Source organism: Pseudorca crassidens, chromosome 11, assembly GCF_039906515.1.
Source record: "Pseudorca crassidens isolate mPseCra1 chromosome 11, mPseCra1.hap1, whole genome shotgun sequence".
Lineage (NCBI taxonomy): Eukaryota > Metazoa > Chordata > Mammalia > Artiodactyla > Delphinidae > Pseudorca > Pseudorca crassidens.
In genome coordinates this window covers 85,215,710-85,242,999 of record NC_090306.1, presented here as the reverse complement: position 1 = coordinate 85,242,999, position 27,290 = coordinate 85,215,710, and the positions used below count along the sequence as shown (strand labels likewise).

Below are 27,290 nucleotides of genomic sequence, written 5' to 3'. Positions count from 1 at the left end.
AATGAATAAACGAATGGCTTTGTAAAGCATTGATATCAAAATGCAAGATGTTCCTATTATGGAGTAAGGGTTCTTAATTATCAACATACTACATCTCATAAATTTTCTTTTTTAAAAAAATATTTATTTATTTATATATTTATTTAGGCTGCACTGGGTCTTCGTTGCAGCATGCAGGATCTTAGTTGCAGCCTGCAGGCCTCTTAGTTGCAGCATGCAAACACTTAGTTGCGGCATGCATGCGGGATCTAGTTCCCTGACCGGGGATCGAACCCAGGCCCCCTGCATTGGGAGTGTGGAGTCTTAACCACTGGACCACCAGGGATGTCCCCAACATCTCATAAATTTTCATCACAGTTTATTTTCCCACAAATTGTTATATAATAATTTGCTCATTTATTCAACATGTACCTCATGCCTCCTGTGTGCCAGGTCAGGTGATAGACAGTATAAATACAAACTCAAACAAGTATTGCCTTTGCCTTGAGGAGATCACAGTCAAGGTAACATTGGCCTGTGCTCTGTACTGTAGTTCCCACTTTGCAGATTAGGAAGTTGAAGCTCATGAGTAAAATGGGACTAACAATCATTCATTCAAACCAGCTTACCAAATTTTTATTTCATGCTACTTCATGCCACACATTGCTCTAGGCACTGGGGATACAGCAGTGAACAATGACAGCAATTGCTACTTTCACAAAGATGCCAGTGGGGATGGCAGAAAGCATACAAGTGCATACTGTGTTAGATGGTGATCAGTGATAAGAAGAAAAAAATAAAGCAGAGAAGGGGACAGAAATGTTGTGTAGGAATGAAGTAGGGTGAAATTTTAGATAGAGTGGCCAGGAAAGGCTTCAGTGAGGAGATGATTGTTGAGTAAAGTCCTAAAGGAAGAAAGGGAGCAAGGCATGCTGTTCATTATCTGAAAAGAAAGCTTTCCAGGCAGAGAAATAGCAAGTGCAAAGGCCCTGAGGTAAGGATGCGTCTTGTGTGTTAGAGGAATGGCAAGATGTCAGTAGAGCTAGAGGGTAAACGTGAGGAAGAGGATAATAGGCATTAAAATAAGAGAGGTTCAAATGATGAAGGGCCCTTTAACTCATCATAAGGACCTTGGCTTTTACTCAAAGACAGAGGGAAGCACTGAGTGAAGAGGGACCTGATTTTAAGTCACTTTCCACGTCTTTCCTCTTCTAATCCTTACAACACGTAGAGGTAACTATTATTATCTCATTTTTTATAGAAGAGGAAATTGAGGCTTAGAGAGATTAATTTACTTGCCCAAGGTCATACAACCAGTTATAAAGAGAGCCAAGACTAAGCCCTCTTACCTACTTGACCCCAAAAAACTGTATTCTTTCCATTGCTGCGGAGACTTGACTTTCTCACTGAGAAGTAGAGACTGGACTTCTTTGCCTTGAGTCACAGAATGCCCCAAGAATCCAAGGATCCAAGACAGAGGGCTCCACTTCAACCAGCAGCTAATTGTCAATCACCTGGTCCCTTGCTCATGTCTTTCTCTCTGATGAGATGGTGCTTCTGTCCATTTGAGAAATGATACCTGAAGAAGAGCACTTGTGCCTGCTGAGAACTGACTTTCATTATCTCTTGAGCCCACTACAATCATAATGGCCTCATGTCTGAACTATTATTATAAGCCAAGCACTGTGTCAGGTACTGTGTTAGGCTGAAAAAAAGGTCCCCAAACACTATATGCACAAAATCCCCAGAATCTATGAATGCTGCCTTATTCGAGAAAAGGGTTTTGCTGATGTGATAAAGTCAAGGATCTTGAGATGAGTTTTCCTGGATCATCTAGCTGGGCCCTAAATCCAATGATGTGTCCTTGTAAGAGAAAGGCAGGGGGAGATTTGAGACCTAAGAGAAGATACACAGGAAGAAGGCCATGTGAAGACGGAAGCAGAGATTGGAGTGATGCTGCCACAAGCCAAGGGACGCCTGGAGCCACCAGAAGCTGGAAAAAGCAAGGAAGGATCCTCCCCTAGAGACTTTGGAGGAAGTGTGGACCTGCTGACACTGATTCGGACTTCTGGTCTCCCCAGATATGAGAGACTAAGTTCCTATTGTTTTAAGCCACCATGTTTGTGGTAATTTGTTACAGCAGCCTTAGGAAAGTAATATAGGTATTTAATATATTGGTGCCAGATTATCTCATTTGATCTGTAAAGCAGGCCTTTTATTCCCATTTCACAATAAGGCAATGAGGATTAGCAAAGAATTGCTAGAAATGCCAGTTCCTGGCTCCCTACACATGTTTCCTTCTAAGAGGATTCTCTTCCTCCCCCAGAGCCATGGGCCTCTCCCCTGTGACTGGACACCTGAGTAGAGGGAGCCAAGGCATGGGATGGACTCAGCCCACCTGTCTCTCTCTCTCTCTAATCTGAACCCAGAGATTCTAGTTAGACAATACTGAACACTTGAATTGAAAGAAGTCCCGCTGGAGTCAGGGCCAAGTAAGTCAGCTCCCCAGCAAGGCAACGGCTCAAAGAACTTCAGCTTTGGAGGGCAGTGAGAAGCCATGGAAAAAGAAAAAAAAAAGAACTCCCCTGGTGGTCCAGTGGTTAAGAATCCGCCTTCCAATGCAGGGGACACGGGTTCGATCCCTGGTCGGGGAACTGAGATCCCACGTGCCATGGGATAACTAAGTCCATGCAACGCAACTACTGAGCCCACGTGCTCGGTAACCCACGCGGCAACTAGAGAGAAGCCCGTGGGCTGCAACAAAGAGCCTGTGTGCAGCAACTAAGACCCGAAGCAGCCAAAAATAAATAAATAAATATTTTTTTAAAAAGGAAAAGGAAAAAACAAAAACAGCAGTCCATGGAGAGACCTGGGAGAATGGAGCAGACTCAGAGAGAAGCAGATGCGAGACACTGCACAGCAAGCAAGTTGGAGACTAAGCTAAGGATTTCCTAGTTCCCATGAGGTCCAGCTCCACTCTGCCCTTCCTGGCTCCTTTTCCTCCCCACGGTAGGGTACAGCCTGGATTTTAGTCCCACCTCAGGCTGGGCTCCCCTGTCCAGGGTGCAGACTGCACAAACATACACAGCAGATTTGCTTTCTGCCCTTCACTTTTGTGAGATCCCCTATAGCCCCACTGTAATTTCCTTCTTAACTTCAGCTGGTTTCCCTGCAATTCTCTTCTTTGCAACCAGCAATCCCTGACCAAGACAGAAGGGCAGCTTGCTCAAGGTCCCAGAGCTAATAAACAACAGAGTCAAGTGTGAAACCACGCCTGGCCAATTCCAAAGCCCAATTCTTCTTAACCCTACAGGGCTCATGATTCATGAGAAGGAGTTTGGGTTTTTCCTGAGGGTAATGGGAACCAATCTCAAAGTTGCTCACACTTTAGTCATTTATTGCTCACCACATGCCAGACACTGTTCTAAGTGATTCACGTGTTTTAAAACTCATAATTATTAAACTAAAAATGATTACTCACACATCAACTAAAACTACCCTTTATACCACTAATAGAATATATGCCATTTATTTGCAAGACCTACCAATTCACACTGCTTACTTCTCTCCTTCTGCTGAAAACGAAGATTTTAAAATATCTCAGTGCAAAATACCTAGTTTTTCTCCCATAAAACCAACCAAACAAATATACCAGCCATTGAGAGCCTTTTGTAATATACTTAGTGAAATCTTTGTCCTTGGGTTGAACATGCTCAGATGATTTCTAAGCTTTGTTCTATTTGGATAAGAGAGAAATGGCCTGCTATAAATTGGAACTTCTGAAATGCTACTAAACTCCTAGTTATAAGGCCAGGGAAAATGATGTAAAGCATATTTTAGATCTTAATCAGTTTCTCTGAGACTCCAGAGGGCAAAACCATAGAAACTAGAAAGCACGAACAGCATTGTTCCTTAAGTTTATCAAAATGTCTTTTCCATATACCTCCAAGCAAATTCTGTTGACCTAGGCCTATCTTTTCAGGCAACAAACAACTGCAAACCAGCATATCATTTTGATCCGGGCCTCAACAGACGAGTTTAATTAGCTGCCCTTGCTCACAAAAGGCGGCCAGAATGCATGTGATACACATCTGCAACCTCACTAATATACATCATTCTTTATTTTTAAAATGCATGACATGCCCCCTCACACCTCTACGGCCCTCCCGCCCCGCCTCAAAATAAACAACCAGGATATCCTTTTAAAACAGATTCAGCTGTGGCATCAAAAAGAGAATGGTTAGAAGAATCTCCGTGGTACCCTTTTCTTCTGGAAGAATAATCTCTTAGCTAAAAAGAAAAAGGAAAAAAAACAATAAAAAACCTGCCGGCCAACTAAAGACTTCTTTTTAATGAATTGAAATCAAATTTTCCCAAACCGGTGCTTGACAGAAACTGTTCCACGTAATGCTGGAACAGTTTCTGTCAAGAAACAGATGTGGCATGAAAGAAAGCATTCTGCAGTCAAGTCCAGGAAACAATGCACTCCACAGCTCCCTCTTGGAGATTCTCATAGGACACAACACAGTAAAGGCTCCCAGTTCATAAGATACCTTCTTCACAGCACAGCCTACAGAACAATGATTTCCAGACACCAGTTTGGAAAATTCTGATCTAAATGTTTCCCCAGGGCTCCCCTGGTGGCGCAGTGGTTAAGAATCTGCCTACCAATGCAGGGGACACAGGTTCAAGCCCTGGTCCGGGAAGATCCCACATGCTGTGGAGCAGCTAAATATGTGCACTGCAACTACTGAGCGTGCGCTCTAGAGCCCACGAGCCACAACTACTGAGCCTGTGAGCCACAACTACTGAGCCTGTGTGCCACATTACTGAAGCACATGCACCTAGAGACCGTGCTCTGCAACGAGAGAAGCCACCGCAATGAGAAGCCTGCACACCGCAACGAAGAGTAGCCCCCGCTCGCCGCAACTAGAGAAAGCCCCCGCACGCAGCAACGAAGACCCAACACAGCCAAAAATAAATAAAATAAATAAATTTTAAAAATAAACAAATAAATGTTTCCCCGAATATGGGCAGGGACCAGAGAACTATTAGATGTCTCTCTGCAAACAGATGGATTTCCACATGCGTCACTCCTGTGTGTGCGTTCAATACAATGAAACACGTATATGTTGGGTATCCACTGGGCATACATTTTCATTTTATTTTCCCATAATTTCAATCCTTCTCTAGGCCTACCATTTAGAAAACAAACCAGATTTTATCTTTCCAGTGATTCATAAAATCAATACTATTTAAGTGACATCAGAGTGTTTAAAGCATTTAAGTGCTTATGACTACAACAGCCTTTGAACTGGGCCTTCTGCTTCCACTCACTCCAGTCCCAATCCACTGGAGATGACTGGCTGGGCAGTGATCATTCTGGAGCATGGATTTGGCCATACCACTTCTTTGCTTAAAGCCCACCCCTATCTCCCCTCATGGCTTACCAGGCTCTGCAAGACCTAACCCCACTTTACTTGCTGCCTCCTTCTCTTGACGCTCACCCCGTGCTTTACCTTTTTACTGGGGTTTCTTAACCTGGAGTCCGTGGATGGAACCATGTGGATCTATGAACTCGAATGGGGAAAAATCAGCATCTTTATTTCCACTAACTAAACTTTAGCATTTCCTGTAATTATGAATGTAGGAAACAAACCCCAGTCATTTATCAGTACCCGTGACTCTGTGACTAGTGGAAATTATAAATATGTTCATATCACATGATGGTTGTTGCTGCTATCTCAAACAATTGCTTCTCCTTCAGACTTCAAAATTACAGTAATTATTAGACCCATTGCTAGAGTTTGTCATCTGACATTTTCATAAAGAAGCCCATATGCTTCTATATCACAAATTCGATTTTTAAATATTTTGGTATCTTTATTTTATTTTATTTTTTTGCTTTATTTTTATTTATTTATTTATTTTATTTTTGGCTGCATTGGTTCTTCGATGCTGCGCGCAGGCTTTTCTCTAGTTGTGGCGAGCAGGGGCTACTCTTCATTGTGATGTGCGGGCTTCTCATTGCGGTGGCTTCTCTTGTTGCACAGCACGGGCTCTATGTGAATGGGCTTCAGTAGTTGTGGCATGCGGGCTCAGTAGTTGTGGCTTGCAGGCTCTAGAGCGCAGGCTCAGTAGTTGTGGCTCAATGGCTTAGTTGCTCCATGGCATGTGGGATCTTCCCAGACCAGGGCTCGAACCCACGTCCCCTGCATTGGCAGGCAGATTCTTAACCACTGCGCCACCAGGGAAGACCGATATCTGTATTTTAAAATGATGGGTTTTGGACTTCCCTGGTGGCGCAGTTGTTGAGAGTCCGCCTGCCGACGCAGTGGACACGGGTTCGTGCCCCGGTCCGGGAAGATCCCACATGCCACAGAGCGGCTGGCCCGTGAGCCATGGCTGCTGAGCCTGCGCGTCCAGAGCCTATGCTCTGCAACGGGAGAGGCCACAACAGTGAGAGGCCCGCATAAAGCAAAAAAAACAAATAAAATGATGGGTTTCCTTTATAATCCTATGTGTTTTATTTTAAGAATTTAAAACATTAATACAGCCATGGCTGAAAGAACTCCCACCATAGACAGACACTGACCTGAATTTCCGGTTTTCCATCAACGTATATAGTGTTGTTGTTGACCATTTCCACAATGGCAACTCCAAGGTTGCACCGAATCCCAAAGGAAATGCAGAATCCCAGCCCGCTCATGATGGCAATGATGTAGCGCTTGGGGAGGCCACAGCAGTGGCAGTCACAGAGTGGGGGGCTCTGCTTGGATGTCTGCACTGGCCTTCCTTCTTCATTCAGCTCAATGTTACCTTCTTCCTCACTGGTCCCATCAATTTTCCTACAGTGGAAAAAGAGAGAAAGACCAGGATTACAGAAAAAAACAAAGTGTACTACAAAAAAAGAAAAAGTGTACCAAGAAAGAAAATAGGAAACCCAGAGTAGGATGCAGCCTGCATTTTTTAACATCATCATCATCATTATTACTAAAATAAATTATAATGGCTAAAATGACTGATATTCTGGATATCATATTCCACCCTTATAGGCATTAAGTTGTTTTAATCTCATAACAACCACATGAGGTAGATCGTGTTATCTTGTCCTTTTCTACATGAGGAAGCTAAGTTATCTATGGTGGGATGCAAGCCCAAGTCCAGAGTTTGTGTCCTCAACAATATGCTTGGGACTTCCCTGGTGATGCAGTGGTTAAGAATCCGCCTGCCAATGCAGGGGACATGGGTTCAAGCCCTGGACTGGGAAGATCCCACATGCCGTGGAGCAACTAAGCCCGTGTGCCACAACTACTGAGCCTGTGCTCTAGAGCCCATGCACCACAACTACTGAGCCTGAATGCCACAACTACTGAAGCCCACGCACCTACAGCCCGTGCTCAGCAACAAAGAGAAGCCATCACATTGAGAAGCTTGTGCACCACAACGAAGAGTAGCCCTCACTCACCACAACTAGAGAAAGCCCACGCACAGCAACAAAGACCCAACCCAGCCAAAAATAAATAAATAAAATAGATAAATTTATTAAAAATATATATATATGCTTTACTGAACTTCCTGCTGAAAGAGTATCCATAGACTTCATCCACATTGCATGACCCAGCTAACTATTATGTTTGACCTTAATTTTAATGTCACTTGAAGCTTGCTAAAAAGATATACAGTAGAAAATTAATGCAGATGTTTTTCTTTCTTCCTCTTTTTCTAAGTCTTAATAAAATACGAGATGGAGGTAGGGAGACACATTTTCTATCACAGCACACAACAAACTGGTTGTGTATCCTTTCTTCCTTAGGTGGTTCTTCTAAGGAGATGATTCTCTGACAATTTTTAACCAGATGGTAGGATTTCTCACTGAGTTCTATAAATTCAGATTATGGTATATCTATTACAGTAAATTTACTCTCTTCTTTAAAGAAAAGAGTAATTGGGCAAACTGAACACAATCTGTCAATTATAAAAGGAGCTGTATGCATCCTCTCACATATTGTAACCCTTCTGAGGACACCCAATTAAGTTGCAAGTCTTTGTAAAAATAAGCAAAGCTTATACGTTTTCTTGAGTATCATATTCACTAATAGCTAATACAGACCAGACTGAAACACAAATAATTTGCCCACCAATTCACAGAAGAGATAATCTTGGTAGCTTTTTATGACTCAAGCAAATGAGCTTAAAGCACATGTAGAGAGAAGCAAATGTACTGGATTTAATTCAGTTCATCAAATATTTATTGAGTGCCTACTGTGTGTCAGGCACTGTGCTGAATGTTAGGGAACAATAAAGAAGGGGACATGGTCTCTGCCCTTCTTCAGTTCTTAGGCTGTTTGGAAAGAAAGACACATACACAAGCAGCTATAATTGCTGGATGATGTAGGTTTTGTTGCAATCAAGGTGAAGAGCAATAGTAAAACAGGAAAAAGAGCTTTCATTTTCAATGTGTGAGCTCAGAGTGGTAGCTTAATAAATGTGCAAGAATATGGAAGTAATCAGAAGAGAACTTCAGCAACCTCCCTGTGTACCTATCTACCTACCTGTATTTATGCTAATTTGTTCTTCCTTTGTTCTATGGTTGTCCATGCTTCTAGCTAAGGCCAACCTCTCTCCCTGGGCACTAGATCTCATTGCCTCTCATCTACTCAAGGAAATCCCTACCCCATACTTAATCAATTATTTTTCCTCTCTACTAGATCATTCTTATTGTCTACAAATATGCTCTTATTTGTCCCACATTAAAATTTGAAGTAAAAACACTTTCTCTTTCCACTACTCCCCTATTTCTCACCTTCCTTTTATAAAAAAAAAGAAAACTTGGAAGTCACTGTCTTCACTTCCCTTTGTCCCATTCTCTCTTGGACCCACTCCAACCAGGTATCCCCCAACCTGTCCACCAAAACTGTTCTTCTTAAGGTCATCAATGCCCTCCATGTGGCTCAACCCAAAGGCTATTTTCAGTCCTCATCTATTCAACCTATCCGCATCACTTGACACTACTGATTATTCTTTCTTCCTTGACTACTTTGTTTCCTTCACAGAAACCACACTCACTTGGTGTTCCTCCTAATTCCCTGACCACTCCTTCTGTTTTATCCCTTAAGCTGATTCCCTACTTCCTCAACCTGTAAACACTTGGATACCCAGGACTCAGTTCATAGATCTCTTTTGTTTTCTATCTATACTTTCTGCCTCTGGGCTACAGATACCATGCATATGCTGACAGATCCCAATTTTCATATCTAGACTTATTTGACATCTTCTTGGACACACGATCAGCATCTCAAACTTAACATATCCAAACTGAGTTCCCCTAAAAGGAATTAATTTCCCATCCCAGGTAATGACAAGTTTGTTCCTTTGGTTGCTCAGGCAAAAAACTTGGTGACATCCTGGATGCATTTCTTCTCCAATCTATGTCCAGTCTAGGAACCAGTGTCCCTTAGTTTTAATTTTTACTCTTTTTTTTACTTAGCTGTGTGACTTTGGTCTAGTTAACCTCTCTGGGCTTCAGTTTTCTCATCTGTAACCTGAGAATTATAATAATAGTTTGTTCTTCATGGGATTGTTCTTAGGATTGCCATAAGTGAATTATTATATTAGATCATTTAGAACAGAACTTGACACATGTGAAAACTCAATACATGCCGGCTATTTTTATTACATTAATCCTCATAACCATTCAATGAGTCCACTCTGCTGGGCTGAGCATTAATGCCATTTATTGCCATTTATATTGGTGTCTAAGAGTTATTTGGATCATAAAACTGTTTATAATGTGCAGCCCCAGTGGTCATCATGAATTTCTGGCATCAGAACATATATAATTTGAATAGCATGGAAAACTGATGATCTAATATTGATACATCATTATAATAATATTAATATTCACTAACACATGGATAATATATAACAACTACACTAATATTTGTATGAAGCAAATTCAGTTCTTTCCCTCTGCCCTTTCCTCTCCCTACACTTTCATATAATGATCTTATTCTATGGTTAGAACAGCTCAGTGAGACAGGAAATCTAATGCTTCCATTTGACACAAATTATAACTGTAGTTCAGAAAGGAAGAGTGGATTGGCCAAGACCACAGAGCCAGTAAAGGGTAGGGGCAAGATGTGAAGCCTTTCTCCTGCCTGTCCAGCCAAGTTCCCTTTCATGTGAGTTTCCCAGCTCACCAGGCTGTGTTCTGTCTCAGTGATCTTCCTGAGTCACCTTGTCATCTCTTACTTTGTAGCCTAGTCACCATGGATGACCCAGTAGAGGAGAATATTTAAGAGAAAGGGCTCTGGAATGAGAAAAGCTGAATGCTGTTTCACCCATGTGCCAGTTTTGTGACTTTGGCTCTAAGTTACTTGACCACTTTAAGCCACAATATTCTGGTATTAGTTTGCCAGAGCTGCCATATCAAAGTACCACAGACTGAGTGGTTTAAACAACAAAACTTTATTTTCTCACTGTTCTGGAGGCCAGAAGTCCAAGATTAAGGTATTGCCAAGCTTCCTTCTGAAGCTTCATTCCTTGGCTTGTAGATGTCTGTCTTCTCCTTGTGTCTTCACATCATCTTCCCTCTGTGTATATCTGTGTCTCTCTGTGTCCAAATTTCCTCTTCTTATAAGGACACCAGTCACGTGGATTAGGGTCCAAACTAATTATCTCATTTTAATGTAATTGTCTCTTTAAAGACCCTATCTCCAAATATATATTCCTCACCAGGGATTAGATGAAGGCTGGGGGCTGCAATTATTGGGATACTACGAATTTCATCTGCTGATGTTTTTATATATATGGTAAGAACTTATTTACTGTGTAGTGTGTTTAAACATTTAAGTTTTATGAGCTAGTTCCTCCTTTAGAAGCTGACTATTCAACTTGTTCACTTTTTCCTTTTTTATAATAATTATCAGGTTATAAAAATAAGTTTATACTTTTGTGTTTAATCTGAAAGTAAGAAGCAGAAAAACTGCCTATAATTGCATAACATGGAGATAAGTATCAATACTTCAGTGTAATTCCTTCCTATCTTTATTAAAAATAAATAAACTGTTTTCCAACATACACACACAAAAAAAGTACCAGGAATTAGGACTTCAACATACAAATTTGGAGGGGACACAATTCAGTTCATAACAATCACCATCTCTAAAATGGACTAATGATCATAGCTATGTCATAAGGTTGTTTTAATGATTAAATGATATGATGCATGTAAATTATTTAGTGCAGTGCCTGGTACATAAAAGAGCTTTCTATTAATACATGGTGAGTAGTATTATTATTGCTATTAATAAAATTGTTACCATTCACAAGCTTAGCATCTCTCTATATGCATGCAGATGCTTTGGATGAAAAGTAATACAGACTAACATTCTCAGGCACTGTGGGGTCTTGAGGAGCTTAATTGAAGACAGACCCAGCTGCTGTGCTCTGAGTACACCAGGGTTTTGGCTCGAGGACCACACTGTCACAGGCTGCTCTCCAGCAAGCACGGAGCACAGCAGTGATTTAAGGCAGACCCTTTCCTACAAGAGGCAGGACTCCCCAGTGGCCTTGCCAAAACTTCCTAGTACCGTGGTGGAGTCTGAGACTCTTCCTACCTAAACTTTCTTCTTTCCCTCTCTCTTATGCAGATAGTGTGGTAGTCTGAATGCTCTCCCAGGTTCCCATAGCTCCTTCCCCTTTTCCCTCAATAAATTTCTTGTGCATCTATTCCAGTTTTAGCATCTGCTTCTTAGAGGAACCAACACAAGCACCCTCTGAGTGCATGGTGCCACCTGGGATGTCCTAAGAGCTTCCAGAGGGAAGACACAACAGCATGGGAGTAGATTTCCTTCAGTTTCAGTTTCTCTTGCCTGAAGTGGCAGCTGAGTCACCAGGCTTCACGTGACCATGGGACCAGGAATGAGCATGGGTCAACAACTAGAGGAAGCTCCAGAGTTGTTTGTGACTCCTTTGCACATCCTGGGTGTGGCAGGAGGGGCACCCCTATATCAACTGAAACTTCACTCCCACCAGAGTTAGATTTGATTTGTTTTAAAAACAGAAAAATGGTGAGACATTACTTGTACACCCAAGTTGCTCGGAGAGGAAGATTGCAAACTACCTCACCCTGCTTAATAGAACAAACCAGGCTTTGTGGCAGTCAGTTAGCCCAGGTTTGGCTGCAGCTCTGCCACATATATACTAGCTGTGTGACTTGGGGCAAGTAGCTTGGCCTTTCTGAATCTCACATTTCCTCATCCGTAAAATGAATATAATATTTATCTCACAGAGCTGTTGTTAAGATTAAATGAGGCTACAATACCAAGAGGAAAATATTACCACCAGTAAACAGGTAGGTATTGCTTCAGTGTTAGGGACTGTACCATCCCTGATCCTGCCTAAGTGTTTTATACTTTCCTCTATTAGTGCACTTACCACATGGAGTTAGTTATTTGTTGTCATCAGCACAGTAGGTGTGGAGTAAGTATGTGTTGATTTGAGAACATGAATGCATGAAGTTCTCTCTGATAGACTGTGAGCATGTTCAGGGCAGGAGCCATTTCTTCCTCATCTTTATTCCTAGGGCTTAGCATGGTGCCTGGACTCATGAATTCCTAGTCAACTGAATGGAACTGAGGGATCAATTTTGGGCATCGCTCCTGACTTACAGCTTTTACAGACAGAGGTGAGCATCTATTCATCCCTGCCCAGTGACAAGCTATTTTTTTTAAAGGGGTTTGGGGTTAAAAGAATAAATGAGAAAAAGGAACTCCCTTCTTACGAAGTAGAGGACTTCAATCATGCATAAGTGCTGCTTGTCATATTTGGTTTTCTATTGATGTTTGCCTGCAGCTGGTCTTTTAGATCAGAGAATCTTCATTCTTTCTAGGGTGACATTCATCGCTGCTGTTTCTCCAAATACAGATAGCTGCAGTCTGTGGGCTGGGCTGCTAGCTCTTTATATACTAGAGTTCACAAAAACAACTGTCCAGTAAACAATCAAGCCCCAGGATTATAATTGCTTAAGATATGCTAACTGGCCTTTAAGTACCTGCAGAAGTATACTTCCAATTCAAATGTTCCAGTAATCATTGAGATTTGGTTTTGTTTTGCAGGTAATGAGTTCTATATATGGAGCACAAACTGAGTAGAACTAAAGATCATTTTATGACTTTAAAAAGTTTATTTACTTATTCTTTTTTTTTAAGATTTTTTTTTTGATGTGAACCATTTTAAAAGTCTTTATTGAATTTGTTACAATATTGCTTCTGCTTTATGTTTTGGTTTTTTGGCCACAAGGCATGTGGGATCTTAACTCCCTGACAAGGGATCAAACCCGGACCCCTGTCTTGGAAGGTGAAGTCTCAACCACTGGACCAGGAGGGAAGTCCCTTTATTTACTTAAATCCTAACCCCCAGCATCTCAGAATGTGACTGTATTTGGAGGAAGGGCCTTTAAAGAGGTAATTAACATTAAATAAGGGCCCATATGGGTGGGCCCTAATCCAATATGACTTGTGTCATTACAAGAGGAGGAAACCTGGACACACAAAGAGACACCAGGAGAGCACATCACCAGAGTAAAGGTCCTGTGAGGACACAGAAAGAAGGCAGCCATCTACAAGCCAAGAGGAGAGGCCTCAGAGGAAACCAAGCCTGCCAACACCTTGATTTTGGAGCTCCAGCTTCCAAAACTGTGAGAAAATAAGTTTCTACCCAGTCTGTGGCACTTTGTTTTGGCAACCAGAGCAGATTAATACAGTATTCTAATTTGATCCAAAGGGTCACATTTACATTAGGTTGTTTTTCACATAATCATCCAGCCGCTACTCTACTGGAAGAAGGAAGTTGAAGGATATTGACTAGCTTCTACACTGTAGGCACCCCATAAGAGAGAGAGAGAGAGGTCTTCAAAACAATCTTGAGAAGTAGGATTTATCCCCATCTTACAGCTCAGAAGACCAAAACTCAAAAAACAAACAAACAAAAAACCTTGCCCAGGAGTCACCCAGTGGCAGTGGGTGAGGTGAAAACATAATCCAGATTTGATATCAAGCCTGCTCCTACATAGGAACTAATCAGAAAGCACCTTAAAAATATTAAGTGCGTCACCTAAATAGATGTGTTTTAAAGGTTCTAGAGAAGCAGTACTGAAGAGGGATTAAGAGAAATACTGTATGATATCACTTACATGTGGAAACTAAAAAATACAACAAACTAGTGAATAAAACAAAGAAGAAGCAGACTCACAGATACAGAGAACAAACTAGTAGTTCCAGTGGGGAGAGGGAAAGGGGGAGGGGAAATATAGGGGTAGAGGGAAAGAAGGGATATTATGGGATTATATGAAATCATGTGTGTGAAACTTTTGAAAATTATAAAGCACAGTAGAATTTAAAGAATTTTTCATTTAGTTAAAAAAATCAATTAAAAAAAAGAGACAGAGGCTTCCCTGGTGGCGCAGTGGTTGAGAGCCCGCCTGCCGATGCAGGGGACACGGGTTCGTGCCCTGGTCCAGGAAGATCCCACATGCCGCGGAGCGGCTGGGCCCGTGAGCCATGGCCGCTGAGCCTGTGCGTCTGGAGACTGTGCTCCGCAATGGGAGAGGCCACAACAGTGAGAGGCCTGCGTACCACAAAAAAACAGAGACAGAACATGCTCTGTAGTCAGGCAGTCCTGGCCCAAAGCTGAGTCTGGTGTTTATTAGCTGTGTAACCTTGAGCAAGTTACTTAATCTAACTGAGCCTCAGTTCCATGAATGGAGGATAGAACTCTTGTGAGCACTAAATAAGATAAAGTTTATAAAGCACTTGATAAATAATCGATAAATGGAAACTTCCAAAGGAAGGAGGAGGGCCTTAAAGTCTGACTCCCAGAGCTAGGTTAGGATTTGAAATAGGATCTCATCAGTGTGGCTTTCAGTGCTCCAGATTCCAAAGGATCTCAAGAAAATGCACCTGGTCAACTCCCACCCAGCCAATACTCTCACAGTACCTGTTTTGGTGTATTTTTAAAAGATATTATTTGCCTCTTCCAGTAGACTATAAACTCATAAAGTCAGGAACCAAGTATCCCTAGTACCCAGCATAGTTCCACAGATTTTGAGGTGTTAACCTCTGCTGTTTTTGTTTTCCTCCTGGAGTTTCACCCTTTCCTGTCCCCTCATAAAAGCAGAGAGTCAGTAAGGCTTACCCAATCGGGGAATGATAAGAAGGGGATAAAGATGGTGGGGCAGGAGGATGTGGAACTCGCCCCCCGCCCCCACCTTATCCCATGAACACGTCATAAATACATCTACATGTGGAACAATTCTCACTGGAAACTGGCAGAAAGACTCCTATACAACCAAGGCTGAAAGAAAGATCCACATAGGATCGAGTAGGAAGGGAAGACAAGTGATCAAGTCAAGACCTGTGACCCAGGGAGGGGACTCAGAGGAAAAGGGAGATCACACAGGCAGACATATTGGGTGCCCCAGTCCTGGAGTCCAACACAGGGAAGACAAGTCTTCTTGGCTGGTTGGAGGTCCAGTGGGAAAATGGACAGCAGGGAAAAAAGACTTAGACTCTATGCTTGCTTATTCCAAAAGCCTAAGCTACAGTGACGAAGCAACAGCCCAATGGCCACATCTGGCCCATAGACATGTTTTTTGTATCGTATGATGCATGTATAGAGTTTTGGGGTTTTTTTCCCAGAATTTGGATGAATTGCCAGAGTTTAAAAGTCAGGAGATTGCTCCAAGAACAAACAAACAAAAACGCTTGGATTTCTGGCTTATTTTGAAAACTGAAAGTCTGGAATTATTAGGTCCACATTCTCTCATGGCTATAACTGACTCTCCTTTTAACTACAGTCCCCACCACTCTCTATTGTCACCCCAACACTGAGCTCAGTTGCCATTTAACATTACACCAGCACTGTTGCTTTCCTTAAAGTTAAGAGGAAAGGAAAACATGTTGTGTACTCATATCTCTATCAGAAGAAGAAAAATAAAAACTAGACTATGAACAATCATAAGAAGTAGACAACCATCATTTATGGTTACCCAATGTCTAACTGCCACTTGATATTTTGAGCTCTGTCTTACCAGCAGAGAAAACTACTTTTCCTATGCTCTCTTGTAGCTATGATGCTAGCTATGACGCGGACTCTGCCAAATCAGAAGTGTGTGTGTGAGATTTAGGTGCCAAAGGAAGTAACAAGAGGAGGATGCAGTATGCAGGGGAAATGGCAGTGCAAATGGTGACACATGCAATGGTGGAGGCAGCTGGTTCCTCTGTGACTCTGTGGCAGAATTCTGGAACATAATTAGTACCTAGAGACAAGCATTGGTAGTGGCTTTGTTTTATCTAGAACATTCTAGTGATATGACATAATATGTTCTCTGTTGCCTTTTTACTGCAGGTAGAGCGTCCAGATCTGGTCCTCCCAAGGAATCTGAAAGCTTACTAACATGCTTTACTAAATTTCATTCCACCTCAGCTAGAGTGGATTCTCTTGACTGCAACGAAGAACTTTGAATGACACCGCATAGTTCTTTGTGGAAGTAGAGACTATTTCTGTGTGTTGGCATCTAAAATGTGTCTTTGTCATAAAATACAATGTGGCCTGCTTCACTCTATAGGTACTGAGTCTATGGTCCTAGCACTAACCTTGAAGAAGCACTTAGAGGACTTGGTTATTGTAAAGGTATTTGTGGGAAATTGGGGAAAGAGAAAATAAGCCCTAGATAAGGAAATCTACTGCCAGACTAGGAGAAGATAAGAGATGGTTAGAAGAGAGAGGCTAAGGGTCTAAAAGCTGAAGGGTCCTGTGTCCTGCTGCTTGAAAAGACCCCTGAGGTGGGGAGTCCTTAAGAGAATGTCGTTCTAGGAAGCAAACCCTAAGAATGAGATCTTAGAGTTTGATAGCTCACTAACTGGTTGGGAGTGAGGACCCCAACACTGGTGGTAGGTGAGTGTTGATAGTTCCCAGTATGCGGTACCAGTGCAAATGCTGAGACTTTCAGCTGTGGTGAACTGGGCTGGGATACAGGTGGAAGGGGATGCAGTGGTTCACGCAATATCTCTGGTACTTGGGAGGTATAGGAGAAATAGCAATTTCTCCGCAGAGTTGAGTGGCTATTGTTAAATGCCACTGATGCTCTGAAGAAAGAAAATAACAGGATTGGGGCAATCAATTACCAATTTAAAAGAAAAAGTGAGCATCTGTCACTTCCTTGTCAGCCTTTAAAGAGACCCTCATCTCCTGCAGTTGGAGGGCAAACATAATTGAAGATCAGGCACAAGACTTCATTGTAAAAATGGCAGAATCCCCTCTGGGTGTGGGCTGGACTTAGTGACTTGCTTCCAAAGAATAGAGCATGGAAAGAGAAGATACCTGGCAAACACTTCCTTAGCCAAGCAATCAAGGTTAGCATCACTAGTGATAAGTTATGTTGATACAACGTACCCCTCCCCCATATGATGTGATGAGAAAAGCATTTCACCTTTGTAGAGTTCTTCCTAAAAACTCACAATCCTAGTCTAATCATGAGAGAAATATCAGACAGCTCAAACTGAGGAACATTCAACAAAATACCCAACCAGTATTCCTCAAAACCGTTCAAGTCACGAAAAACAAGAAAAGGCTGAGAAAGAGTCACAGATCAGAGGAGACATGATGACTAAGAGCAGTGTGGTATCCTGGATTGGATCCTGGAACAGGAAAAAAGACATTAATGGAAAAACTAATGAAATTTTAATGAAGTGTTGGAGTTGAATTAGTAATGCACCAATGTTGGTGTCTTAGTTTTGACAACCGTTCCATAATAATGTAAGATGTTAATATTAGAGGAAACCAAGTAAGGAGTAAATAGAAAAGCTCTGTACTATATTTGCAACTTTCCTGTGAATCTAAAATTATTCCAAAACAAAAGCTTAGTTTTAAAAAAAAATAGCAGAACTCCAGAGAAGGTAGAATTCTGAGGCTGGGGAGGTCTCTTACACCCAAGCTGAGATCCTGATAAGAAATGGCACCCTAAGAACTTGGGATGCTAGGATACCCGAGTGCTGGGTTAAAGGGTAGATGCACTTGAACATCTAAAGCCCTAGATTCCTCTGAACCCTCTGGACCTGCAGAAGCAGCCATGCTTCTTTTTGGAAGACAGATGTCCCTCCTCCTTTTACTTGAAAACTAGCCTCAAACGGAGCAGGTGATTTATGAGATGACGCTGATGCTCTTCAGGATCTGCTCCCACCTCCCTTTCTGACCACCAGACCGATAATTAGCACCGAGTCCCAGGCTGGAAAAGATTAGGCAAATATTGGGTGTGCCTGCCAATGAAGGGAGGGGTTATACACCAAGAAACAAGCAGGATCTGACTAACATTTACCAGCAGGAAGCAGAAAAGTATGCCTGGGGATGGTTTCTGAACGTGCTGGCTCTGAGGGAGATGTAAGGGTAATAAAATTGGATCAGGAAGAGTTTGTCAATACGAAGGTTAGGTTGAATTATGTTGCCCTCAAAGGATAAGTTCAAGTCCTAACTCCTGATACCTGTGAACCCGACCTTACTTGGAAATGGGTTCTTTGAAGATGTAATCAAGTTAAAACAAGGTCACACTGGATTACTGCAGACCCTAATCCAATGACTGGTGTCCCTATAAAAAGAGGGAGCTTTGAACACATAGAAAGAGAAACCCAGGGGGAGAAGGCCACAGAGGCAGAGACTGGAGTGATGTGTCTACAAGCCGAGGAAGGCCAAGGATTCACCAGCAACCACCAGAAGCGAGGAAGAGGCAAAGACGAATCCTCCTTCAGAGCCTTCGGAGAGAGCGTGGCCCTGCTGACAGCTTGAGTCTGGGCTTCCAGAACTGTGAGAGAATAACTTGGAGCCACCAAGGTTGTGGTGTTTTGTTACAGCAGCCCTAGGAGACTAATGCAGGGGGCATTCCCCCATGACACAGGATTTAACATCCTGGCAAAGGCCAAGAAAATGACTCTAATGAGCTCTTAGTGTGGCTCTCGGAAGCTTAGACAAAGTAGAGATGCCAAGAGGAGGCTGATGACTTTAAAAACATAATTGTGCATTAATTTCTAGTAATGAGTGCATTGTGGTCAGAGATTAGGGCCGCTATGATTTTTTAAATAACTTGAGAGCTTCTTGGGGTTCAGTAATTGAGCAGAGCACATCTTTGAAGTAGATTTGACTATCAGTGACTTCCTCCTTTCAGTCTGACCATGAGTGAATTCTCCCTGTGAACAAGAACCCGAGGAAGCCAATTTATGGCAAAGGAGGTATCTCAGAGGTACGTGACAATGGGATCCACTGGCTCTACCACATAACTCCCACCTTCCAGGAGCTGGCTACTTGCCAGAGCTGAGGAAGCCTCTTAAAGAAGCAGCTGAGGCATCAGCTTAGAGATAAATTTCTGTGAGGATAGGGTGCTACCCTTCTGGGTGCAGTATATTCCATAAACCAACAATTATTGTATGGTACTCTGCCCCCAATAGGTAGAATACATGGGTCTGAGAAACAAGGGGTTAGAAGCAGGGGTGGCCCCACTAACCATCATTCCCGGTAACCCACTTGAGGGCTACCTCATCTCTTCAACTTTAGGCTCTGTGGATCCAGAAGTCCTAATCCCGAAGAAGAATTCTTCCACTTGGGAATACAATGAAAATCCCATTAAGTATATGGCTATGACTGCTGCCCAGTCATGTTGGGGTCCTCACACCAAGAGCAAAACGGAAGGCCAGGGGTCACCACTGTAGCAAGGGAAATTGGTCCTGATCCGCAGGGTGAGTTAGGACCGTTGCTTCATCACAGGAGCAAGAAGACATATGTTTGGCATTCAGGGCATGCACTAAGACGTCTCCTGATATTGCCTTGTCCAGTGTAACTCAAATACAGCAACCATAACTGGTAAGGGTATGTTAACCAGGGCATTAGACCCCTCAGGGATTGAGGACTGGATCAACCCACAAGGCAAGTTAACAGAAGTGAGGGGACTCGAGAACGGGTGGGAAGGAGGGACCAGCCAGAGCAAAGAGAGCTAGTGCATCCCATCAACTCTTCTCCTGAAGGTTCCTCAGGAATTATGACCACAGGGTCTTGGAGAAGCTGGACCTGGATGGAGTGAACTGAATGTGAGAAGCAAGTGCATCTGTATGGTGCAATAAGCGCACAGCCCAGGTCCCTTTTCTCAAGCCAGCACACTTCTACAGCTGCTAATCGCTTGCAGCTGCTCACTTCTTAGGAGAACTGCCCACCACTACATGGCCTCCATTATAAACCTCCATCCCTGCTGGGGTACCCACAGTCAATGACTGACTGATGCAGAGACATAAAAGATTGGTTCCTTTGCTCAAAGGGACAACCCAGTGCCAGTTATGCCCCAGAGCTTTCCACTGTGACCTGGCCCCTGTGCGTTACCTGAGATCACATCTCTGCTTCATTTTCTCCTTTCCTATCCTGCTTTACTCCCTCTCTCCCAATTTTTCCAGGAAGAGCTCTCCTCAATAAATCACATCCAGACACACACATCCCAATGTTCACTGCAGCACTATTTACAATAGCCAGGTCATGGAAGCAAGCTAAATGTCCATCAACAGAGGAATGGATAAAGAAGATGTGATACATATATACAATGGAATATTACTCAGCCATGAAAAGGAACGAAAGTGGGTCATTTGTAGAGATGTGGATGGACCTAGAGACTGTCATACCAAGTGAAGTAAGTCATAAGGAGAAAAACAAATATCATATATTAACACACATATGTAGAATCTAGAAAAATGGTATAGATGATCTTATTTGCAAAGCAGAAATAGAGACACAGACGTAGAGTACAAACGTATGGATACCAAGGGGGAAGGGGTGGTGGTGGCATGAATTGGGATTGACATATACACATTATTGATGCTATGTATAAAATAGATAACTAACCTACTGTAAAGCACAGGGAATTCTACTCTATGCTATGTGGTGACCTAAATGGGAAGGAAATCTAAAAAAGAGGGGATATATATATACGTACAGCTGATTCACTTCACTGTATAGTATAAACTAACACAACATTGTAAAGCAACTATACTCCCATAAAAATTAATTCAAAGGAAAAACCAAAAGCTGGCACAGGAACGGGTCCAGGGAGCTCCAGTAAGAGTACAGAGTGTGGCTGGAGTGGGGTGAGGCAGGCAGTGAAGGTCAGAGATGAAGTCAGATTTCTCAAAGTCCTACAGATCATGTAGGACCTTGAAGGCCATTGAAAGGACACTGGCTTTCACTCTGAGTGAGGTGGGAAACTGGGTGAGGGGCAGGCCTTAGTGGTGAGCAGGGGAGAGATGCTATCTGTTTTAATAGAATCACCCTGACTGCAACCATGGGAGCAAGCTGCCTGAGGTTGTGCAGGCAGAAAGTAAATGATGTCACGGCAATTGGAATCCAGGATCACCTGATCTCAGAGCCTGGTCTCACAGACTAGCCTTTGTCTATGGAGCAGACAGTGCACGGCTGGTACATACATTCAATACACAACCGCTGAATGCTGAAGATGTACACAATACAGGGATTGGTACCATCACTTTAAAGGGGAGATATGAACACCTAAAAGGAGACCAGACTCTCGCTCAGTCTCCCTTGGGGAAAGCCTTCCATACTATAACTAATTAGGATAAAAGCGCATGCTTGCCTGAAGATCCAGATGTTGCTGGCTACTTTGCAGCCCAAGTAAGTCCCTAAGCCTAAGTGAGTGGTTAAATTTCAAGACAGCAAGTGGGAAGAACGGACAGTTGATTAGAGTGCAGCATAGTGTAATGATTAAGAATGGTGGGCAGAAATGTCTGGTCTGAAACCCAGCTCTGCCACTTATAAGCTGTGGGCAATTTACTTAACCTCTCTGTGCCTCAGTTTTCTCATCTGTAAAACCGTGATTATAATCGGCCCTACCTCACAGGATTGTTAATAGAATTAAATAATTTTACGGTACCTGGAACATACTAAGTGTTTATTATTATCATTTATTACACATAAGCAATTAGAGGGTACTCATATTATCATCTAAGTTGAAAAAAATCTGTATATCAGTTTTTGGACATGAATTTCCAAATGTAATGCTGTCTATCTGTTCCAATACTGGACGGTAAGTGAATGCATCATCTTTCTTCCTACATTTGAAAAATATTATTGTACCTTTAGCTGATGAATTGTTCAGCTGCTTCTTATCAATGACTGTCTTTAGAAAGATTAATAATGCCTGGCTCTAATCAGCCCCATGTGCAAACTTCAGATGCTTTCCTGTGCATCTGCCACTCCCCTGAACAAGAGGAACACTCTGTGATCAAAAAACATCTAAAAATGCCATCTAGATGATGATCTCAGTCTTAAACATTATTAGACATTTATGATTTATACTGATTGCTAAGTTAGAAAGTCGGGATTTCTAACTTCCCAATATTCCTGCCCCTTACAAAACAGAAAACAGTTCTTTAAGGTCTTTTTTTTTTTTTTTTTTTTTTCCACATTGGATTCCGTCAACTGGTTTTATGTAAAAATCAATGAGGGGAGGGAATGTCCATTACAAGCCAGGCTCTGGGCAAGGCACTTTATATAAAATTATCTTATAGACTTGAGGTTAACACCAAGTGCGTGGCAGAGCTGTTTTTGTTGGAGGAGCCCTAATTCTGGAGCGTTGCTCAAAGACCACTAGAGCTGAGGATCCGTCAACTTAGATCGACGGCCAATTAATGCCTTTTTTTTCCCCTTCCTTTGCCAATCGTGTCTCTCTAGGGATCAGTGAAAGAAGAGGTGCGAGTTTGGCTTTATTTATTCTAAAAACATTCATTCTACAATTATGACAACAATGATAGTATCTAGCATTCATTTAGTGTATTCTCTGTCTCCAGAACTGGGCTAGCTGCTTTTTTATTGTTCCGTGATGCAGTTCTGAGGAAACTCTTCAGAGTCCTAGACATATAACTTAATTTGGGGTTGAGGTCACACAACTTGGAAATTACTAATTTTGTTATATCCCTAAGTAAACCAATCTGGTAAACAAAAGGATCTTCAAGTTTGCGATCATCCAATCAAACACAGTAAAACCAGCATTTAGGATAAGTCCCTTACTGAAAAAAGTGATTAAATTTTAAAAGACAAAGTTGGAGAAGAACACTCCTAAGTACTTTTGGTTGAGTATTTTATAAACTAAGGCACAGAGTTTGGTGATTGTAATGGTGACTAGTCCAAAGTCGTGGTTTTTATTCCTGACTTTGTCAGATTCCTTTGTCATCACTTGAATATGCCAATTAAGCCACTGTGCCTTCCTTTTGCATTTTTAATCAAATGAACACCACCAGACGACGTTACCTGGGAGTGCTCAATGGAAGGATAAAACACTCTTAAAAGAATAGGTTATTGTAATCATTTCCTATGTTTGGCTGGTTTATCCTGCTGTCACTGAGGTAGGTTTTCATCTATACATGATAATTCAGTGTAGTTCTGATGGAAAGTTTTTTGTTTTTAATTACCAAAATAATACGGTGCCCAACCCAATTCTCCTGCTAAGCTCATCAAGAGTGATACAATGGAAAATTTAATACTGACAGGAGGCCCTGTGTTATAAAATACAAGAAGTGGAATGAATCTCAGTGTGCCTAGAAATAGTCCTTCAAATGCTAGTTTTTAAATTTAACAGAAAACATAGATAGAAAAGTTAAAAGGAGATGCTAGGTGGCATTTTTCACTTACCAGGATTAGAAATAATCATAAAAAACCTATCAAGGATATTTTCACATTTATTTATGTCAGAGAGATTAAAGGAGTCATTTTACCTTGCACATAAGGACTGCTTATTAATTCATCTGTAAGACCTAAGAAGGCATTTACTATGTCTACTTTTAAAAATCACAAATTAAAATATCACATCATTTCATTCATTTATGGCAAACTCTCTTCCAATGGTAATATATTTTACTTTTTAAAAAAAGATTTATTTTTTGGTTTGGACAAAAACATTCAATTCAATGATAGTACTTAACACTTTCCCACTTAATCATGTAAGATTTTCTGCTTTAAATACTAATTTTTTAAGTTACTTTCTTCACACCATTGTGTAATTATCTTTCTCTTTGAAAACTACCCAATCAAGAACCACTTTATATAGTTTATATTACAAGCTACACAATTTGCAAATACCTAATTTTCATTTATAGTGAAAAATGAAGTGAAAACTTCTTAAAAATTTTTTCAGCTCAGAGCATAACCATATAAAGTGGTTCCTGATTTTGTTATTAGTATTGAATTAACATGAAACATTATCTCCCTAAATCTTTTCTAATTCAATGCCAAACACACAATAATGCAATATTACCATCTCCAATAAGTGCTAATCCTACTGTATAAGCAGAATGTTTGTCTCGATGTTTTCCTAATTCAACCTTATCGTTTTGATGCATCCTTTCCTCTAGGCACATAGTCTGTTGGAGCAAGAAGGGGCTCCAGAAGCCCTTTAATCTGACCCACTCACTCCTTTTTTAAATGTGGCTTTAAAAACATGAGGCACACTCTTTCAAACACCAGCAATGTGAAGCTACTCAGAAAGAAACCTAAAGTTTGCATTCAAACTTTACCTTTGTAAAATCCCCAACGAATCCCCCACAGCGTTCTTCACTCCTTCCTTTCCAGGTTTCAGAAATTTTTCTTTGAAGGTATCAAATGCTTTAAAAGGCATTTTGAAAAGGGGGTATCTCCAAGCCGTCAACAGTCAGTCTCGGAAACTGTCATCCTTTCTCATTTCCAGCGTGGGGACCACTCTGCTTTCCTCGATGAACACCCGGAAGTCAGTTCTCATACAGGTGACTACTAAAAATCAAAAAGAAGATGAAACCCAGCCCAAATCTTTCAAGATAAGACAACACCCCCTGCCAAAAAAAGGAGAGGCCAAGTGGTGTGTGACTGGGAATTCGGCCCCTCTCAGCTCCCAGCTCAGCAGCAGCCTGTGGTGCTGTCTCAGGCAGCCACTCTCAGGCTGAGCGCAGTCCGGCTCCTGCCCTGGGCTGCAGCTGGAGAAGCTAAAGTGGGCTCCAGCCCACGAGGTGTCCCGAGACCAGCGACAGCATCTGCAGCCTATCTCCAGCCCCTCCTGCTGCTTCAGACCACATTCCCCTCCTGGCTCACTCGGCTCAGCTGTGGCTTTCCCTGAGCGATCCTTTCCAAGGTGATGCCATAGTAACCAGGACAATACCTGCCCCTCGGTCGCTGGGGCTTTTAATGCGCTCTCAGCCAGAGCAGGCACCCAGGGCGAAGTGTGTGAAACATTCACAAGTCCTCTGCTTTTCTGAGGTCTGGCCCCTAAGACAGGCTCTCAGCGACCACATTATGGCCTCTTATGCCTCTCGAGGGAGGCGTGAAACACTTTTTCTGTGAGACACCAGTATGGATGTGGTCCTTGGAGGAACACTTGCACTTGAGGAGGCTAAATGCAAAACCCAGGCCACAAACCTCTAGGAGGGCATTTATCTGGTCCTGACGAACAGCAGGATCACTCAAGGTGTGGTGTGTAAGCGCCACTGGGACCACTGAACTGAAGATGACTGAGCAGGTCCTAGAACCTGCTTACTGCTCTTCATCCTCAGGATAAGTCTAAATTCTTTACCATGGCACACAAGGCCCTCTGTGGGGCTCCAGCCTTGTTTCTTGTCACTCTGCTCTTTATGTCAGCTTTTCACTGAATTCAGCAAGCTCCCTATCACCTCTGAGGTTTACTCAGACTGTAGCCTCTGTCTGAATAACTCTCTTCACCCTTCATCTGGGAAATGCCGAGGGATTTTTTTTTTTTTTTTTTTTTTTGCGGTACGCGGGACTCTCACTGCTGTGGCCTCTCCCGTTGTGGAGCACAGGCTCCGGACGCGCAGGCTCAGCGGCCATGACTCACGGGCCCAGCCGCTCCGCAGCATGTGGGATCTTCCCGGACCGGGGCACGAACCCGTGTCCCCTGCATCGGCAGGCGGACTCCCAACCACTGCGCCACCAGGGAAGCCCGATGTCAAGGGATTCTTAAGTCTCACAGGGATATCTCTTCCTCTAGAAACCCTCATACACAAGGTTAGGTATCCCTCCTCTGTGCCCCCAAATCACCTGTCCTCCAAGCCAATAGGATCTGGAATGTAGTGGTATAACATAAATCATTGTTGGACTGGAGTAGAAATAGCACATGTTGCTCCCACATTGATAGGCGGCAGGATGACCCCTCCATAAATGATGCCGCCATGAAGAAACAGCCTTCATCCGTGAGGCTCCAGGGCTCCAACCCCCAGCCTGCAGGTGACTGACAAATCCTGTGCTTTAGACTCTCAGATTCCCCCAGAGTCATTTCCACAAGATGAGTCACTGCCCTCTGCAGTCGTAGTCCAAATCCTTCTCCAGGATTTGAATTTAGTTGATATAAATCAGAGCTGGATCCTCCGTAGGTTAAATACTACCACCAATAATAATAATTATTACGGCTAATATTTGTTGAGCTCTCTTTATGGTCCAAACTTTGTGTTAAGCATTGTTTACATATTATCACAATCTTCCCAACACTACTTTGTGGATAGTTAATTGTTATTTTCCCCAACTTCACTGACAGGAAACTGAGGCAAAGAGAGGTTAGACTTGCTATTTCAGATCCACACAGCCTGGCTCCATGCAGTCCTATTCTCATTCTCTGTCTCTGTCTTTGTCTCTGTCTCTCTCTCCTCCTCCTTTCTTCCACCCCCTCCCACCCCCACCACCCCATACTACCTCCTCTGACTTTACTGAGGTATATTTTGCATATCACACAATTCACCTATTTCAAGCGGACAATCAATGATTTTTAGTAAATTTACCATGTTGTGGAAGCATCACCATAAAGCACAAAGCAGGTAGAACATTTCTATCATCCCAAAAATATCCCTCATATTCACAGTTAGTCCCCATCTCCCATACCCCACACTGCCCCAGGCAACCATCAATCTTTCTCTCTCTATAGATTTGCCTTTACTAGACATTTCATATAAATGGCATCAACACACTCTATACCATACAATATATTGCCTCTTGTGTCTAGCTTCTTCCATTTAATATGATGATTTTCAGGTTTGTCCATGTCACAACTTGTGTCAGTAGTTTGTGCCTCCTTTTCTGCTTTCTGTGGTATATTTTATTGTATGGACATACCACATTGTGTCTATCCATTGATGGACATTTAGGTTGCTTCCAATCTCTGGCTATTATGAATACAATTGTTAAGAACATTTGTGTGCAAATCTTTCTGTGGAAAAATCTTTTCATTTCTCTTGGGG

The 27,290-nt window shown here is 42.3% G+C and overlaps 1 protein-coding gene across 1 annotated transcript in view; it reads right to left on the bottom strand.

Annotated features, from left to right (window-relative positions):
- Positions 1–26,697, bottom strand: part of SLC17A8 (solute carrier family 17 member 8) — a 53,813-nt gene extending 27,116 nt beyond the window's left edge. The window contains exons 1-2 of the mRNA XM_067697670.1: positions 24,594–26,697; positions 6,575–6,827 (exon numbers count right to left, since the gene is read on the bottom strand). Coding sequence (XP_067553771.1) covers positions 6,575–6,827; positions 24,594–24,694 — 354 coding nt within the window. The 5' untranslated portion in view covers positions 24,695–26,697. The remainder of the gene's footprint in view (positions 1–6,574; positions 6,828–24,593) is intronic.
- Between the last annotated feature and the right edge of the window lie 593 nt (positions 26,698–27,290).